The following is a 19,312-nucleotide window of genomic DNA, read 5'->3' on the forward strand; positions in this document are numbered from 1 at the left end:
CCTCCCTCTCTGCATGTGTGGGTGAGAGGGCCGTTGTTCCACAAAGCCTGACTTATACTCGGCTGCACGTTGGTGTTGCAGGACGTAGATAGCAGATATACAAGCTCACAAGTGAGCTGGTAGATCTGCTATTTGCTGAGCACGGAATGGGCCCGTCAACTAAGTACAACTGGGTGTCAGTGGGTCAGGGGTAGAGTGACCGGATGATGGGAACCACAAGGTTCCCGGTTCAAACCCAGGCTCCCCCAGAGTTAGTGTTGAAGTGTCCTTGAGCAAGACTCTGAACCCCTAATTGCTCCCGATGTGCAGGTTGGTGCCTTGCATGGTTTACTCTGCCACATATGAATGTGTGTGAATGGGTGAATGTAATGCACAATCTCTGTAAAGTGCCTTGGATATAGGTGCTATATAAACTGAACCATTCACCATTTATAACTGAGGCTTAACGCTGCCTTTCAAACACAAACGTCTGAGAATCACTGTTCTAAACCAATGTTCTAAATCCTAAGAGTTTGGTAGAAAAACGGTTTAGCAGCACTTTTCTGTGCAATGTAGATATTAGCCTATCATTGAGAGATATTAGTCTGGAACCGCTGTGTGGATGGCACATTTCCACCAAGCAAATTAAAACAAAAATGTCCTTGGTGATAAATCCGCCCCATAATAATTGCATACTGGACCCTGACTGGTCCCTCAAACGGGCCCCTGACTGGTCTCTCAATATACTGGCCCCTGACTGGTCTCTCAATATACTGGCCCCTGACTGGTCTCTCAATATACTGGCCCCTGACTGGTCTCTCAATATACTGGCCCCTGACTGGTCCCTCAAACTGGACCCTGACTGGTCCCTCAAACGGGCCCCTGACTGGTCCCTCAAACGGGCCCCTGACTGGTCCCTCAAACTGGACCCTGACTGGTCTCTCACTATACTGGACCCTGACTGGTCCCTCAAACTGGCCCCTGACTGGTCTCTCACTATACTGGACCCTGACTGGTCCCTCAAACTGGACCCTGACTGGTCCCTCAAACTGGCCCCTGACTGGTCTCTCACTATACTTCGGAGGGTTCACTCCCTCCGAAGTATAGTGAGGGACCAGTCAGGGTCCAGATCCAATCACAACTCAGAGGTGCCAGACTAAATCTGCAGAGGGCCAATGAGATTCGTAGGCCAGGGCTCATCGTCATGCTGGCATGTGGTGGACATTCCTGTCAACATTCCATAAACATTCCCATTGCACAGTGGTAGGAGTCCTGACATTGTCTTTTTGTGGCATCTTTGGTCCCGGGGGGAGGGGTGGGTGGGATTGTTTGTTTTTTTTGTGTTCCTTGCTTTTGCTGTCATGTGTTGTTTTTACAGGTGTTTTGTTTTCTTTATTCATTCATGGTGTTAACATCTTATTGTAATTTATTGTCTTAAATAAAATAAAACATTTGATAACAAAAAAAAACATTCCATAAACATTGCTGTGTTTATGTGAATGCATTTTATATAGTATTTTAATGCATCTGTGTGCCAAAGACAAATTTCCATTTTATGTAAATTTGATGGACAATAAAGTTTTCCTTATCCTTCCATCTTTGCCACGGACATACAAAATGAGCGGAGAATAATATGACCAGAAACACATACATAGATACCCCTGAATAACAGTTCTGTAACTCTGAGAGTGTTCAAATGGAACCAAACGGCCATTAACTCATTTGAGAACCACTAGTACTAGATGATCTCCTAATATGCCATAGTCTCATAATAAATAATTGCCATATCTGGAGACTTGACATTCAGTAAGTTGGTGTTATGATCAAAATAAGAACAATATAATGGTGTGTAAAAGAGAAAATCTAGAATTTGCCACGAAGACCTAGTCTTTGCCACGGACACATTTGTCTATGTAAGGACATGTTGGTGACCCCTGGTCCAGGCCTTCCCTCCATCTGCCATGGACTGATGGACTGGATGCACACAAAGAGGTATCTGTGAGTCCGCTCCACCCCCCTCCCCCTCTCTCTCTCTCTCTCTCTCTCTCTCTCTCTCTCTCTCTCTCTCTCTCTCTCTCTCTCTCTCCTTTTAAGAGAGATCTGCTATTTGCTGAGCACGGAATGGGCCCGCAACTAAGTACAACTGGGGCGTCAGTGGGTCAGGGGTAGAGTGACCGGATGATGGGAACCACAAGGTTCCCGGTTCAAACCCAGGCTCCCCCAGAGTTAGTGTTGAAGTGTCCTTGAGCAAGACTCTGAACCCCTAATTGCTCCCGATGTGCAGGTTGGTGCCTTGCATGGTTTACTCTGCCACATATGAATGTGTGTGAATGGGTGAATGTAATGCACAATCTCTGTAAAGTGCCTTGGATATAGGTGCTATATAAACTGAACCATTCACCATTTATAACTGAGGCTTAACGCTGCCTTTCAAACACAAACGTCTGAGAATCACTGTTCTAAACCAATGTTCTAAATCCTAAGAGTTTGGTAGAAAAACGGTTTAGCAGCACTTTTCTGTGCAATGTAGATATTAGCCTATCATTGAGAGATATTAGTCTGGAACCGCTGTGTGGATGGCACATTTCCACCAAGCAAATTAAAACAAAAATGTACTTGGTGATAAATCCGCCCCATAATAATTGCATACTGGACCCTGACTGGTCCCTCAAACGGGCCCCTGACTGGTCTCTCAATATACTGGACCCTGACTGGTCTCTCAATATACTGGCCCCTGACTGGTCTCTCAATATACTGGCCCCTGACTGGTCTCTCAATATACTGGCCCCTGACTGGTCTCTCACTATACTGGACCCTGACTGGTCTCTCAATATACTGGACCCTGACTGGTCCCTCAAACTGGACCCTGACTGGTCTCTCAAACTGGACCCTGACTGGTCTCTCACTATACTGGACCCTGACTGGTCCCTCAAACTGGACCCTGACTGGTCCCTCACTATACTGGACCCTGACTGGTCCCTCAAACTGGCCACTGACTGGTCTCTCACTATACTGGACCCTGACTGGTCCCTCAAACTGGCCCCTGACTGGTCCCTCAAACTGGCCACTGACTGGTCTCTCACTATACTTCGGAGGGTTCACTCCCTCCGAAGTATAGTGAGGGACCAGTCAGGGTCCAGATCCAATCACAACTCAGAGGTGCCAGACTAAATCTGCAGAGGGCCAATGAGATTCGTAGGCCAGGGCTCATCGTCATGCTGGCATGTGGTGGACATTCCTGTCAACATTCCATAAACATTGCTGTGTTTATGTGAATGCATTTTATATAGTATTTTAATGCTTCTGTGTGCCAAAGACAAATTTCCATTTTATGTAAATTTGATGGACAATAAAGTTTTCCTTATCCTTCCATCTTTGCCACGGACATACAAAATGAGCGGAGAATAATATGACCAGAAACACATACATAGATACCCCTGAATAACAGTTCTGTAACTCTGAGAGTGTTCAAATGGAACCAAACGGCCATTAACTCATTTGAGAACCACTAGTACTAGATGATCTCCTAATATGCCATAGTCTCATAATAAATAATTGCCATATCTGGAGACTTGACATTCAGTAAGTTGGTGTTATGATCAAAATAAGAACAATATAATGGTGTGTAAAAGAGAAAATCTAGAATTTGCCACGAAGACCTAGTCTTTGCCACGGACACATTTGTCTATGTAAGGACATGTTGGTGACCCCTGGTCCAGGCCTTCCCTCCATCTGCCATGGACTGATGGACTGGATGCACACAAAGAGGTATCTGTGAGTCCGCTCCACCCCCCTCCCCCTCTCTCTCTCTCTCTCTCTCTCTCTCTCTCTCTCTCTCTCTCTCTCTCTCTCTCTCCTTTTAAGCCACAGATGTTCCCAGTGCCATCCCATTGAACGTCCTCCGGACAACATAAGCACTTTGTGCGTCCGTCCGTCCGTCCGTCCGTCCGTCCCCGTCCCCCGTCCCCCGTCGTCCCCCCCCCACACACATACCAAAAAAAGGGAAAAAAAGTCCCAAAGTCTTGTTGGGCGTCATGGGAACACGAAAAGTGGGCTTTGACAGTGCAGTCATGCAGAGTGGAGTTCCCTTCGTTCGGGTGATGTCGGTGGTGCCGTCCATTCACAATAAGTGAGTCATTGTGAAAAACAAGAGGGGCGAGTGAGGGGGGACTAGTGACCCAGGCCACAGACACATTTCAGTTGATTCCAGTATTCCAGTATGTGAATTACTCATTTCTGACAGACAATGACCCCAGCGTTGAAAACGAGAGTAGTAACACGCTAGTTATTTAATTATCAGCTTGCAGAGCGGTGAGATTTTCATGATTGGCTGGCCTCTAAGCCAATGGGAGACTAGCCCTATATGGCCAATGGGACACTAAGCCCCACAGCCAATGGGACACCAAGCCCCACGGCCAATGGGACACCAAGCCCCATGGCCAATGGGACACTAAGCCTGCTCTCCTCTCCCCAAACGCCACTACAGAAATACCCACTAAGGTACACCATGCATGTAAAAAATAGTAGCCTTGATGGATGCTGTAGGCTTGTTTTGCTTAGGGGGTTATGATGCTATATGCCCACCACAGGGCTCCGGTCAGGGAGCATGGACTCAAGGATGAGGGTGACAGGGACTGTGGCATTATAGATTTTAATTGTTGCTATTTCCTCAAGAATGCTATTTCCTCAAGAACACATTCTGGTCCTCCTGTCAGTCTGTAGAGCTATTGCATGTGACCTGCCCAGTAGACAGTGACACAGCTTTGATACTGGGGTCCTGAAACAGAGTGCCCATGCAGAAGCCTGAACCAAATATAAACTGGGTCCTAAAGGAATGAGTAGATGGCTGAAAGGGCCTGCACAAAATAAGGCAAATGGAGGTAGCTATAAGGGAATTTTCTACAGCCGCCCCCATATTAGTAGGGCTAATATGTAAAACAAAAAATTCCCTAGCGGTCCTCTAGCTGTCTCCATCCTCTTCATAATAGCCGTAGTCTGGAGTATGCTGAGGCGAGGAAGCATCTCGCCGCCCCATGAGCAGCATATTGGGTATCACAGGGTCTGTGTCGGCAACATCTGATGAGGCGTACCTTAAGGGGTTCATAATGCTCTCGACCTCCACTAGGGCAGTGAGCAAGACATCTCCGGAAACAGATTGTCCATTAGTCTGATTAAGCTTGGGTGCAAGAGTGTCGAGACGGCTCCTGGGTTGTACTGGTGTTCCATCTGTAAGGGCTCTGACCTCCTCTGGGAAGCAGTCTCTTGGGGAGCTCTTCAGGGTGACTGCCTCTGCTTCCCTGTCGTCTGGTGCTGGTAGGCCGGCTGTGGGGTGCTTGGCATCTGGTGGTGCTGGTAGGCCGGCTGTGGGGTGCTTGGCAGCTGGTGGTGCTGGTAGACCGGCTGTGAGGTGCTTGGCAGCTGGTAGACCGGCTGTGAGGTGCTTGGCAGCTGGTAGTGGGGAAGGTCTACCTGGTACTGTAGTAGGTGGGATGGTATTTGGCGTATCATTTTGGAGTCACCATCTTCTGCCATCTTGCTGTGGTAGGTGTAGCATCCGGGCTCGAAGGACCATGTAAATAAATAGTAGCCTTGATGGATGCTGTAGGCTTGTTTTGCTTAGGGGGTTATGATGCTATATGCCCACCACAGGGCTCCGGTCAGGGAGCATGGACTAAAGGATGAGGGTGACAGGGACTGTGGCATTATAGATTTTAATTGTTGGTAGATGTACAAACAGACAGGGTTGATTTATGTTGTATGCTATTTCCTCAAGAACACATTCTGGTCCTCCTGTCAGTCTGTAGAGCTATTGCATGTGACCTGCCCAGTAGACAGTGACACAGCTTTGATACTGGGGTCCTGAAACAGAGTGCCCATGCAGAAGCCTGAACCAAATATAAACTGGGTCCTAAAGGAATGAGTAGATGGCTGAAAGGGCCTGCACAAAATAAGGCAAATGGAGGTAGCTATAAGGGAATTTTCTACAATGCAAGAGAATGGAATGGAATGGAATCTGAATCGCTGATATATAATGAATTCAGTAATGTATTATTTATTTATTTATTTTAACAGTCTCACGTAGCCAGAGATTATGTATTGTGGAAGAATATTGAATTCTATCATTTCCAAATGCTAGTCTGGAACTACACCTCCCGAAATCAGCAAGGAAACTGGCATTTCTGTTCACAAAAACATATTTTAAAATATCTTTACATTGAACTTTTTAATATCCATTTCTATTAAGCAGCAAGCTATATATGCTTAGATGATTTCTATTTATATTAGGATAAATTTGTGCGACTGCAAAGACGAAACGGAAATGGGGGGGGAGGCTCCACTTCCGCTTTATCGTTTGCTCATGATCAGAGCTTCAGTTGCTCCAGACTGCATGACGGAGGCAACAGTCTCTACACAGAGACTTATCTAAAACGTGAAGTGGGATGTTGGGGGTTCTTTCTTCTCAAAAGGGCACCGATGTTGGATCACTCGTTTTAGGAGAAAAAAAGGCAACTCACTGACCTTCCTCTTTCACCAGCGAGGGCGTCGATTTCATCGAAGAAGATGATAGAGGGGGCCACGGCTCTGGCTTTCCTAAACACCTGGGAGACAAAACATGTCCGTGTCAGACCAGAGTCAGACGCAATACATAACATGTCCGTGTCAGACCAGATTTACATACAACATGAGCAGAAAATAATATGACCAGAAACACATACATAGATAGCCCTGAAAAACAGGTCTGTGAGTCTGAGAGTGTTCAAATGGAATCAAATGGAACCAGTATTTCCAATTTCCAGTACCTTTACGCCACTACATCTCAGTACATCTCCAATATCACGGTCTGGACAGGACGAGACTATAAGAGGTTATGCCCTCGTTTTCATCAGACTGGATCATAACCGATTATAAAACATACTGTGAACTTACCTCTCTCACAGCTCGCTCAGACTCTCCCACGTACTTGCTCAATAACTCTGGGCCCTGAAGAAAAAAAATGTACATGGCGTTAATTTACAACACAATTTTTTTTAAATATGGAGATAAGAGGTTTCTGCCCGACAGCAACGATAGAGTTATTCTTCCCGGGGAAATAAATATATATATATATTTTTTTAAATAAAAATGTGGGATTGTGAAATAAACGGAGGGGAAATGCTGCAGAAAACATATGGTTGGGACATCTTGTTCAAGACATCTGCTGGGAGGAGTAATGCCAAACGACCACATGAACAGCATTATCATCAGATGGCTGTGATTCATTGTCATGACGACACAATCTTAAATAAGACCTGACAGAGATGCTACGCTCGTGGTTTTAAGCAGGCAACGCCTTAAAGCAGTGGTCTTGAACCTTTTTGATACCAGGGCCCACTATTTATTCTGCATTTGAGCCACATTTCATTACGTTTTCGTCCACAATTCTATGCTGTATTGATGTGTTACCAACTTACCATGTTTGTTTGTTTGTTTGTTTGTCATGTTTATTTCGAATATGCCAATGGAAATAAATAAAAACAGAAAAAATTCTTTGCATTTCCTAATTACAAGGAGGAACAATTAAAAAAAAAAGATATATAAGAAAATACGAAACAAATAAAAAGACAAAAAAAACTCTAAGCATATCCGAAAAGGAGTGAGAAGTAAAAACGCATGTACTCCCACCCCTCTCTAATTAAATAATTAGTCGCCGACTTCTGTGCTTCAACTTAAACTACTCATTATCAAAATTAATCTCTTCAATTTTATATACAGGAAAGATAACAAAAAATCTAAATAACAATTATTATATATTCTCATGTCATGTGTGACTGTGTGACTGTAAACGTTTCAGGCGAAAGGTAAACAGTGTGCACTAAAGCTAATGTTAGCCTATGCTATGGTTACAGTGAGTGTGTGCTTGAGCGATGGGAGACACCGCCTAGCGGCCCTAAAGGGCCATGAGTTGCCGTGTCAAGCGCTGCGAAGTTCGGTAGAGCCGACTCAGCCCCGTCCGAGTTATAACCCGATATGGACAGAATAGTAGGCTAAACAATGTCAAACCCCAACTCACCCAGTCCACCCCAGCCAAGCTGAAATAGCACTTCCGTACTAGTGAAAGCCACGCCTCGGTCGCGGTGAAAACAGCAGTGATATGTACGGATGTTGGTGTTTTCTAGGCGCGTATGTAGGGAATTGCAATTCTTAATTTCTGTGACATGGGGCTGGGTACAGTACAGTACGAGCACAGTATAGTACATACAGTAATGTTACAGTACTGTTTGAGAACCACTGGGCTAGTGCCTTGCTCAAGCAAACGGCTGTCTTTATCTTTTATCTCTCTCTCTCTCTCTCTCTCTTCCCACCCCCCCCTCCGAGGCAGATAAACATCCACTCAGCCATCAGTAGTACTTCCTGGCTCTGCGATCCACCCTTTCAACACCTCTGAGTTGGCAGGGTGTGTGTGCGATTATGTGTGTGTGCGTGTTCGTGTGTGTGTGTGTGTGTGTGTGTGTGTGTGTGTGTGTGTGTGTGTGTGTGTGTGTACTGTACGTGCGTTTTGTGTGGGAGAGTCGACTCTTCACTCACAAGTCTTCTGTCTCCTCAGATAAGTGTGGAGACTGACTGACTGACACATTATGGTTCCAGGTTCTCTTTCTGGGACAGAGCCATGGGGCAAAAACACGGTGCTTTCAAAGCTCATGGACTAAGCTGTGTGTGTGTGTGTGTGTGTGTGTGTGTGTGTGTGTGTGTGTGTGTGTGTGTGTGTGTGTGCGCGTGCGCATGCGTGTGGTTGCAGGGGAAGGAAGCTGACATTGACAGACTGATAATAGGGCTTTTCACGCAGAGGAAGTGGCTGAGCCTTAAAGAGTCCACATTTAAATGTGGATAACATATCTCTGTCAGAGCACACCACCGCACTGGAAAAACCTGATACTACTCTGCCGCAGCCCTCTGTCTGCCAAACAACCAGTAGTGGAAAAGAAGAAAAGAAAAAAGTACTCAATTGATCTACTTAAGCAAAAAGTATCAATACGTCAATATAGAATTACTCCGTTCCATCCAAACAGAATTGAAATAATCCAGTACTAAGAATGGGAAGAAAAAAGCCATACAAAAACAAGTTAACCAACTCCCTGTTGCATTGTGCGTGCGTGCGCACGTGTGTGCATGTGTGTGTGTGCATGCTGTGTGCGTGCATGTGTACGTGCGTGCGTGTTTCAAACAAAGAAAACATCCTCATTTGACCCACAGCTTAAATGACACTGGCTGAGAATTGCTGTCACATCCTGACAATCGCAACACGGCAACAGTGGCCTAAATATCCAACCAATCAACAAATCGCCCAGCTGATCAATCAACCTCCATCAACGAGGGCCTGACGGGCAGGCGGGCGGGCGGGAGGGAGGCTGGGGTGTGGTGGGGGGGGGGGGGGGGTGACAATGGGAGGTTTGGGGAGAGTGGAGGGGTGGAGACAGAGAGAATGGGGCGATGAATGAGAGAGGACAAACACGGGGTCAAAGGTCAGACGACAGAGTCCTTCAGGGGTCTGAAGTGAATGAAATGCAGAGAGAGGGTTGACAGGGCCGTGGACCAATGGACTGCAAAATATATCCAAACCCAATGCAGAGAGAGGGTTGATAGGGCCGTGGGCCAATGGACTGCAAAATATATCCAAACCCAATGCAGAGAGAGGGTTGATAGGGCCGTGGGCCAATTGACTGCAAAATATATCCAAACCCAATGCAGAGAGAGGGTTGATAGGGCCGTGGGCCAATTGACTGCAAAATATATCCAAACCCAATGCAGAGAGAGGGTTGATAGGGCCGTGGGCCAATTGACTGCAAAATATATCCAAACCCAATGCAGAGAGAGAGGGTTGACAGGGCCGTGGGCCAATTGACTGCAAATATATCCATACTTGATACGTTTCTAAATAAAATATGTTGTTAAATTTACAATTTAGGCATTTAGCAGATGCTATTAATCCAGAGTGACTTACAGTAAGCAGGAACAATATATGGTAATACATAAAAATATAGAAACAGTCATCAAGAATCATAAGCAAGCTAAGATCCTAATATTTGTCTAAAAGTAGTGTATCTGGCAGGGGTCTTTGTGAGGGGCCCAGGAGGTCCCAGGCAAACTTAGTTAATACAGCAACACAATACTTTTAACTATGACATTATGCATATTTAATGTTTGCTATAGGGTTAGGGGCTAGGTTCCATCTCACCTTGACGGCCAGGAAGTTGAGGCCGCTCTCGTTGGCCAGGGCCTTGGCGATCATGGTTTTGGAGCAGCCGGGGGGCCCGTAGAGCAGGATCCCCCTCGGGGGCTGGATGCCCATGCGGGCGAAGGCCTCGGGGTGCCTCAGGGGCCACTCCACAGCCTGCCTCAGTTTGAGCTTCACCCTCCTCCATGCGCCCACGTCGGACCAGCGCACCTGGTTTGGTTTGGTGGTGGAGGCGTGAAACAAAACAAAACCATATGTTAATGGCATGAAGCTACATTTTAATTTCAAGACTGTATTGATGTAATTATTGATGTTTTAGCCAACGAGCTGAAGAAATCATGACATTTCTGAGACCATTCATGTTTCTGGAAGATGCCTCTAAACTAAAAGATTGTAGATCTGATATTTCCGGTTGCACAGCATGCTATCACAGAAGGCTTCTATGGAATCCAAATGACTGAAACCAGTAGTCATACAATTCACTACAAAATTCACTGCAACATTCTGCTCATCTACAAAGCACTCAACAACCTGGTGGAAAGCAACTACCGTAATTACATTTACTTAAGTACTGTACTTTTATTTGTATTTGTACTTTGCTTTGTCTTGAGTATGTCCCATTTCCAATATGTTTACTTCTACTCCAGTACATCTCGGATTCCAATAATGTACTTTTGCTCCACTGCATGTGTTACTATTATTTTGTAGATTTTGATTATTATTACAAAAACATAGGCTACATTGACCACTTCAGCCCTATTACACATTTTGGCTATTTTCTAAAGATTTCTTATACGTTTGAAAACTTGAAATTCTGCATAATGAGTAGCCTACTTTTACTTTTGATACTTTAAGTACACTTTGATGCCAAGACTGTTCTACCTTTACTCAAGAACATTTTGAATTCCCCGGTGTTGCCACATTTTCAGAGAGAAATAAGCAACCATGGATCTATGGAGACGAGCCCAAAAAGAAGCAACAAATAGGCCCACTTTAAACCTATAGACCGGCCATTTGAAAATAGCAGATCTGCAAGCTCACAAAGCGTCGCAATGCAAAGGTTTTGTGAGGCTTGTAGATCAGATAGATAGATAGATAGATAGATAGATGTTTAAACATTTAACAATGCATATCTGGTGTTTGTGTGTGTGTGTGTGTGTGTGTGTGTGTGTGTGTGTGTGTGTGTGTGTGTGTGTGTGGGGGGGGGGGGGGGGGATTGGTCCCCTGAGTGCCCTGTTCAGAAATGTATAATAATTGTACGGTATTCGACATGAAACTGTTTGAGAACCACCTTGCTAAACAATAATGAATACACCATTTATAAGCAAGCAGTAACACACAACTATAGTAAGAAAAATGTTTACAAGTGAACTTACAGAAAAAAAACTGAATAACAACATGCCCAACATGGCTTATAATAAGCAGACATGGCAACGCTGCTCTCCCCCCCATGTCTGCTCTTCTCTCTCTCCTCTCTCTCTCCTCTCTCTCTCTCTCTCTCTCTCTCTCTCTCTCTCCTCCTCTCCTCTCTCTCTCTCCTCTCTCTCTCTCTCTCTCTCTCTCTCTCTCCTCTCTCTCTCCTCCCCCCCCCCACCCCCCCCCCCCCCACCCTCCCCGATGCAACACATCCCAGGCCACCGGCGCCGTCTCCGGGGAACGGAGGACCTAATGGAAACCTGGCGTCCGGCCACATACTGTAAATACCACACGCTGAACAATTTATGGACAGCACGGAGACACGGAGAGAGAGAGAGAGAGAGAGAGAGAGAGGAGGGGAGGGAGAGGTAGGGGTCCAAAGGGGAAGAGAGAAAAAAAGAGTGAATGGAGAAGAGAGAAAGAGAGAGGGGGGGGGGGTGCTGTTGGAGAGATAAGAAGCCTGATGAAAAGCAGTGCGGGTAAATGACAACCAAAGGAAAAAAATAGAGATAGAGAGATAATGGTAAAACAGACAATGATAGGCAAACCAGTAAAGGAGACAGGTGGAGAGGAGAACCAGCATTCAAGGAAAAGAGGAAGAGAGAGAGAAAGAGAGAGAGAAACTAGAAAAAGTGCCCCTCAGGGCACAGGTCTCCACCAGGCCAGGTCAGGTTGTGGCCTCCTGGTGGTGCTATAATAGGCCAATGTGAAAAGGGTGCCATTTATTCTTACGCCATTGATGGCAATTCAGTATTTTAGCCGTGACGTGAGCGCCCCGTGACGTATACTGTGTCCCTCAGTCGGACTAAATCTAAGACGAAAACAACCACGAAAGTCACATTTTACCGCTTTCCTTGCAACAACAAAGCTACTGGTCTCCCAAATCTGGCTGTGACAGGCTGTCTGCCCCACACTGAATACTATCACTATTTTATTTCATTGTGTCAACTAAATGCCCTTGAAATATTGTACTGAGCAAATGGACTGTTACCACCTTCAATAATAATGATAATAATAGTCTTTATTGTCTCCATATCATATATTTTCTTTGTCATGGACACTTATAGTTGGAAGCATTAAGACCCAAAATGACGGACTTAAATACAGAATAGAGGGTATGTGCGTGACATCATCATCAAACTCGGAAGTTATGAAGGAACGCCTACTGAGTGGCAAAAATACTTGCTGTTCACAGACGGACGGACACAAGGACGGACGGACAGAGTGCAAAACATACTCTCTCTCCATGCCTGGAGACAATTATTCGATAAAAAGGATAAGTTGGGCAACTTTGACGATGGAGAGAACACTATATTGCCACACTCACTCCAGAGGGCCACATTGCATATTACTGTCGTAGCAAAAATAGCCGATCTCAAAACACGTCGTAGTGTGACACGTTTTGAGCTTGTAGATCAGCTATTTTTGCTATTTTTTTATTGGAATCCTGAAAACTAACATTTTATTTATTCCAAATGCATTTAGTTGTAGTTATGTTGACTTTATGAACTAAATACTGATATAAGCTGAAGTAATAAAAGCAGTCATGTTTGCAATTGTAACAGCTGAAAGCAATAATATATCAGTAGTCTGATATTAACCTGCGGGCTGCATTAAGTGAAGTTGCCCATGTATGCAGTACACCATGAAATCTGGAGTGTTCATCTAACTGTGAAAGGGTCAAAATGGACCCGGAAAGGTTTCATTATTTGTCGTGTATTGCGCAAAGTGACAAAGTGTGTCAAACATGCATTTGAACTTTAGTTTCAGTGGTGGAGGAGCACAATGTAGGCGGGTGAGTCTCTGACTTCCTGTCGGGTTTAGGTCATGGCACTACGAGGGCTTTTTGTAGGACTGTCTGGTCACGATAATAATCAAACAGCAACCGGTAACGGCATTCCATCATAACAGCGTTCACCCAGGCAGGCACTGCATCCCATCTCCATCAGGAAGGCAGATGTGCATATATAATAATATAGTATAGAGTTCTCAACGGGCCTGAAAATGAAAGCCCGACCCTAACTGGACACTAACTGTAACTGATCAGGCCCAAGGCCCGGCCCAAGTAATTAGCATGTACATTTTAGGCCCGGCCCACAAACGTGGGGTCGGGTCAGGACTCTTCTGGCAGAGTTTGAGAACTCTAGTGCATGCAACAAGAGATCCGCTCTCTTAAAACTAGCCATATCTATTGTTTAATCTGTCTAATAATCTATTCAAATACTGAAATATCCATATTTTACGTTACCCCCCACAACTCCTGGCCCAACTTGGTCTTTGGCCTGCGTTTTGTTACGCCTTGACTTGTAACAGACCAAACAGAGACATGTGATTGTATAACAATAATAAAGAGGAACAAAAGGACACAGCTGTATTAATTGGAAGGTGGTGTGCTTTTTTTCGCTGCCGCCGCGAATAAGGCGGGTGCTGAATTAGAGGGCTCTGTTTTGACTCACACCTCTCTGCTTGTGTGTGTGCCGTCTCTTTTTTTCTACTTCCTATATTCTTCTGCCAGTCCCTCCCTCCCTCCCTCCATCCCCCTCTTTTCTTTTGGTAGGACCCAGTTATTATGTTTTACTGTTGTTTTCTTGAACTTTACAAGGTGGCCGCTCAGGCTCTGCTCTTTGATGAGGAGAAGGGGAACTTCTTCTCAGATGAGAGAGAGAGAGAGAGAGAGAGAGAGAGAGAGAGAGAGAGAGATATGGGGGGGAGGTGGGGTGAGTAGGAAGTTTAAGAAGAGGAACTGGTTTGCTTACAGCTGCCAGATCTGGATATTAAAGCCAGGCCATGTGGTGGTGAGAGATGAACACTCACACACAGCAAAGGGGGAGGAAATTAAGAGAGAAAAAAAAGAACCATTGGAACGGAGGAGCCGACTGACTGAGAACAAACAATAGTGTGCGTGTCTTTAAAACAAGCATAATTTAGAAACAACATGATTTAATTCAAAAGGAAATGCACATAAATATCTGTAGATATTTATATTCATACTCTTATAATAAAAATAATTAAAAACTAGGATGACTCGCGTCATAACTGCCAGGTGCAGCAAAGATATATCTCCCATTGGCTTAGAGGATACGGCTTCACGTCGCAGTGTTCAGAGAACTTCAGACTATGGGATTTTATCTCCCATTAGCTTAGAGAGGCGCTAGATGCAGCCAATCATGAAAAAGTGTCCACTAGGTCCTCACAAGAGTAATGTAGTAAGAGAGTGGTGACACGCTTTGATCTCGCCTGGGTGCTATGGGCTATAGTTCCAAACATTGGAACTATCCCATTGAGATATAATGAGCACTTCCGCATTCCGTTGTTACAATGGGAGTCAACGCTAGTGTCGCCACTCTCTTACTGGCTTACTCTGGTCCTCACTAGTCTCAACGTCGACAGTATAGCCAGGTTGCACCTGGCAAAAGATAAAAATAAAATAGGGTTAGAAACAAATGTTTGCACTCATGTGGATATAATCAAGTTCAAGTCCAAGAAAGTGCTGTGCTGTGTTGGATTTGGTTGTGTTTTACTGTTAAACTATGGTGTGATGCATTATACTTTGCTATGCTGTACTGCCCAGCACTGTTTTGATTTGCTGTGTCATACTGTGCTGTGTTGTACCGTACCGTACTATGTTGTGTTGTGTTGTACTGTATTGGCCCGTCAGCTGAGCAATGTTAGTGGGGTACTCAAAACCCACTCTCCTCTCTCTCCTACCTCCCTCTCTCTCCCCCCCACACCCTCCCCCCCTCTCTCTCTCTCTCTCGTTCCAAGAACCAGCCGCAAAGGACTGAATGTTTCTGGACGAGCTCAAAGCGCTTGTAGAGGAGTGAGGAGATGGGTGGGAGGGTGGTGTCTCTCTCTCTCTCTCTCTCTCTCTCTCTCTCTCTCTCTCTCTCCGTCTCCCCCTCCCCTCCCCTCAGTTTTTTTCCCCTCATCCTCGTTACTGGCAGGAACCGACAGCGAGACGATCTGCTTTCAATTACCTCTGGAGGATGATGTTAGGCCTCTTCCTGTGCGTTATGTCTCGCACATGCACACTCCAAAACATCCTGCAGGCTCCCCAGCTCCCCACACACACACACACACACACACACACACACAGGCTCCCCAGCCGCCTGTCCTCTCTCATCCCTCCTTCCCACTCCTTCTCTCCCTCCCTTCATTCCTTCCGATGACACCCCCCCCCCCCTCCGTGCACGCACGCACGCACGCATGCATACGCACACACACCACACACACACACACACACACACACACACACACACAAACACACATACATACACACACACCCATTCAGAGTAGAGTAATTCATCCCTTCTCAAGAGACAGAGGAGTCGGACAGAGGGTGAAGTTGCTGCCGAGTCATGTCCATCCCACTCTTCGCACGCACACACGCACGCATGCACGCGCACACACGCATGCAAACATGCACGCACCAGTGTTGATTTTGTCGACTAAAACTATGACGAAATATGTCTGTTGACTTTTTTTCACTGACGAAAACCAAATGGACTACGACATGAAAACTAAGCTATGACGACTAAAAGTAAGACCAACTATATTGTCGCCACTCTACTAGATTACTCTGGTTTTGAGCAAAGGTATAACCGTGGGTACATGCAGACCGTGGCTTTGTGCGTCCTCCTCGACCCTAGTCAACAACAAGACTGCTGTACAGCTGTACCGCAGTCTTTCTATGCTCTTCTACCAAGGAGTCTATCGACTTTCAACATGGCAAGCCCAGAGCCATAGAGTAAGACAGATTTACGACATTGAGGGAAAACAGCCTGGTCACGTGGTTCATGTACTCGCGCGAGCCCATAGACTCCAATGCAGTCCGTGAACTTCTGGTTGTCCCTTTTGAACACATTACAAGCTGAGCCCTCTAGGGAAAATGTGGCGCCAGTGCCAGAGAAATCCGTGAAAAAACAAAGAAGAAGAGCAGCCCTCTGACTAACCAAGGAAGATTCAGAGGAAAAGACAAGGTCATTTTCTCTACCATGCAATTCAAGCCCAGATTCGTCACAGTGGGTGGCAAGCTGGAACAGCTGCATAGCCTAAGCCTATTGTTAAATAGTGTATGAGCGTTTTAGACACACAAACACAAAAGTAGACTTAAAATAGTCAGACAAACATCTTTACTGCACACTAGCAAAACTAAAAAGTTTATTTTGGACGAATGGATCCGTGTTCTTTGATGGAGGAGGAGGTGTTATTATTGCAGTCAGAACACCACACAGCAGCAGTAGCCTACTCTCTACTGGAGCCATAGCCTACTGCTGCAAGTGTGCATGCTTACAGGCTACTATAAACAGTTAAAGCTGTTGTTATGCAACAGTAGTAGTAGTATTTGAATTCGGCGCAGTACTTGACACGGTGTGAAAATACTATCTCTGAATAATTGAGACCATTGTAAAATGTCTTGTTTTTCTATGTACACACTACATAATTGTATATCCAAACATCAGAGTGTACGTTTCTCACTGCTCAACAGTTGATAGACTGATTGACAGTCACTGATTGTGAGCTGTCTGCCAGCTAATCCATTTTCAGTACTGTAGGAGTTGAATAATGTTATTTCTCCTTTGAATTGAATTGTTATGGAAATATTTGTAAATTAAATGCATAAATATGAAATTAAAGGACTGACCTGCACTCCTGCAGTGGCAACTAAGCAAATGTATTCAAGTACTGTATGCATAGTATTTTGAGGGACTTGACACTTTAATCATTTTATATTACCTCTACATTTAACATGCAAATAGGCAGTTAATTTGCATATTATTCTAAAACTTAACCACTTTTTATGTGAATATTTTCACTTTGGTATTGTAAGTATATTTTGCTGTAGTCTGAACACAACCCTTGAACTTGCACTGCTAGGCAACTTTTACTTGAGTGGGATTTTATTTTTAAAGTATTTCGTCAAACACCACTGACACCACTCTATTTTCAACATTTTTTAACATGTTATTTAGATTGTAATGTTAATGGATTAAAACCAATATGGGCTATTATTTGGGCTTTTTAAGAAAGGATTGTGAACTTGTGAACTCAATACTGCCACCTTCTGGCAGAGTCAGGCTAAGCCCAAGCAGCCCAGAAACTTACTCTGTGCTCTTTAGATACCTCAATAAAATTAAATAGTTCGCAAGTCGCAAAACACCCACTCAGAAAATAACCTGTGATATGTCTTCTTTTATATTCCCGGACCAATTATATAACAAAGGTCGCAATCGTTCGTACAATATGTCCAGCGGGCTCCCATCCACTGCCATGTATTCATCGCACTTCCGGTGCACGTTTTGCCACCGAAGAGTGTCATGGCGCAGCCCCGGCGTCCGGTCACGTGACCATGACACTTCCTTCTGTAAGCTTCCTTGTGACTAACCAGTAAGTGTTGTAGCTATCCATAGCTGTTATGGTCTCCTATGGATACAATATTAGCAACCTGCGGTGGTAGCAACATTAGCTTAGCTTGGATTCAGGTTTTATAAGGTCCAAAACATCCGTGATTGAATGGGATTGAGCAAAAAAATTAATATATATATATATACCGGTATATATATTTCTCCTAATCTCGTTTTGGCACAGTGGGGTACAGTAGCTATTCACAAGATTTTCTCGTTTCAAGACAAGGCTGCCTGTCCCACATTGTGACTGGCAGACATCAGTGTTCAAATAGTCAGCCTTCAGATGTAAAGCTCTCTCGTTGTCTCTTTTCCTGCAAGATTTGTTCATGGGCCTGTTAAAATAGCATGAACTTATCCCCATGAAGCCTAAAATGTTCTGGTGATTTATATGTACTGTTGTTCTGTTTGTATCTATTTCTATGTACTGTTTTTGTTGCTTGTTTCTTATTTTATTGCTGCTTAATTTTTTACTGTGTTCTTGTTTTATTCTATTATATTATTGTACAGCACCTTGTAACAATTGTTTTGAAAGGTTCTTTATAAATAAAATTACCTTACCTAAAAAGACAAAAGGCCTAGGCTACAGCACCAGGTCGGCCATACCACACATGACCAAAACTAGCATGATTTTAAAACAAAATGTGAGACGCCAGGGGAGTTTATAAATGATAGCCAATATTAGGCCTATGGTCGAATATGACATCACAGCATAATAGCAACACGAGTAATAAGTTGCTAACCCCGTACCCCAGTATCGCTTGTGCAGGACGAGTGGGATAGGGGGAACGGGGTCCCCACCATCCCACTTGTCCCGCACAAGCGATACTTCTGTCCCTCAAAAGAACAGTTTAGATCTGGTCTCTCACCTTGGGGACGTCGATGGCCACCTCCCTCATGGCACTGGGCTTGACCACAGACATGGCCCACTCCAGGTCCCGCAGGGTGACTCTTACTCGTCCCCTGAGCTCTGCGTCATTGGGCTGCTGGTGGAGGTCAGTGCCCAGAGCTCGCCTCAGTGCATGCAACCCTGCACAACAACAAAAAAACCCAGAGAGAGAAAATATGAATTTACATCTTTATCATAATCGGCAACTACCCACCACGTGAACCCCGGGCAGTGTCTGAATTCAGCAGTGTTTTAGTGTTAGTCTAGTTTTAGTCGACTAAATCTACAGTTGATTTAGTTGACTAAAATGTATTTTAGAGGGCCTTGATGCCATCATAATGAATGCAACCATGAGTTAAATGGCTTACTGGATGATGGATCTCTTGTCCCCTTTCTAACATTTTAGTCTAG

General features: G+C 44.8%; 1 protein-coding gene across 1 annotated transcript in view; it reads right to left on the reverse strand.

The window, feature by feature from the left end:
- The window catches only part of afg2a (AFG2 AAA ATPase homolog A), a 171,040-nt gene that overhangs the window by 114,705 nt on the left and 37,023 nt on the right, over window positions 1–19,312 (reverse strand). The window contains exons 14-17 of the mRNA XM_080774826.1: window positions 18,882–19,042; window positions 10,193–10,402; window positions 6,907–6,960; window positions 6,499–6,578 (exon numbers count right to left, since the gene is read on the reverse strand). Of these exons, the coding sequence (XP_080630952.1) occupies window positions 6,499–6,578; window positions 6,907–6,960; window positions 10,193–10,402; window positions 18,882–19,042 (505 nt within the window). The remainder of the gene's footprint in view (window positions 1–6,498; window positions 6,579–6,906; window positions 6,961–10,192; window positions 10,403–18,881; window positions 19,043–19,312) is intronic.

This window comes from Protomyctophum bolini (assembly GCF_963924005.1).
Source record: "Protomyctophum bolini genome assembly, chromosome: 10".
Taxonomy (NCBI): Eukaryota; Metazoa; Chordata; class Actinopteri; order Myctophiformes; family Myctophidae; genus Protomyctophum; species Protomyctophum bolini.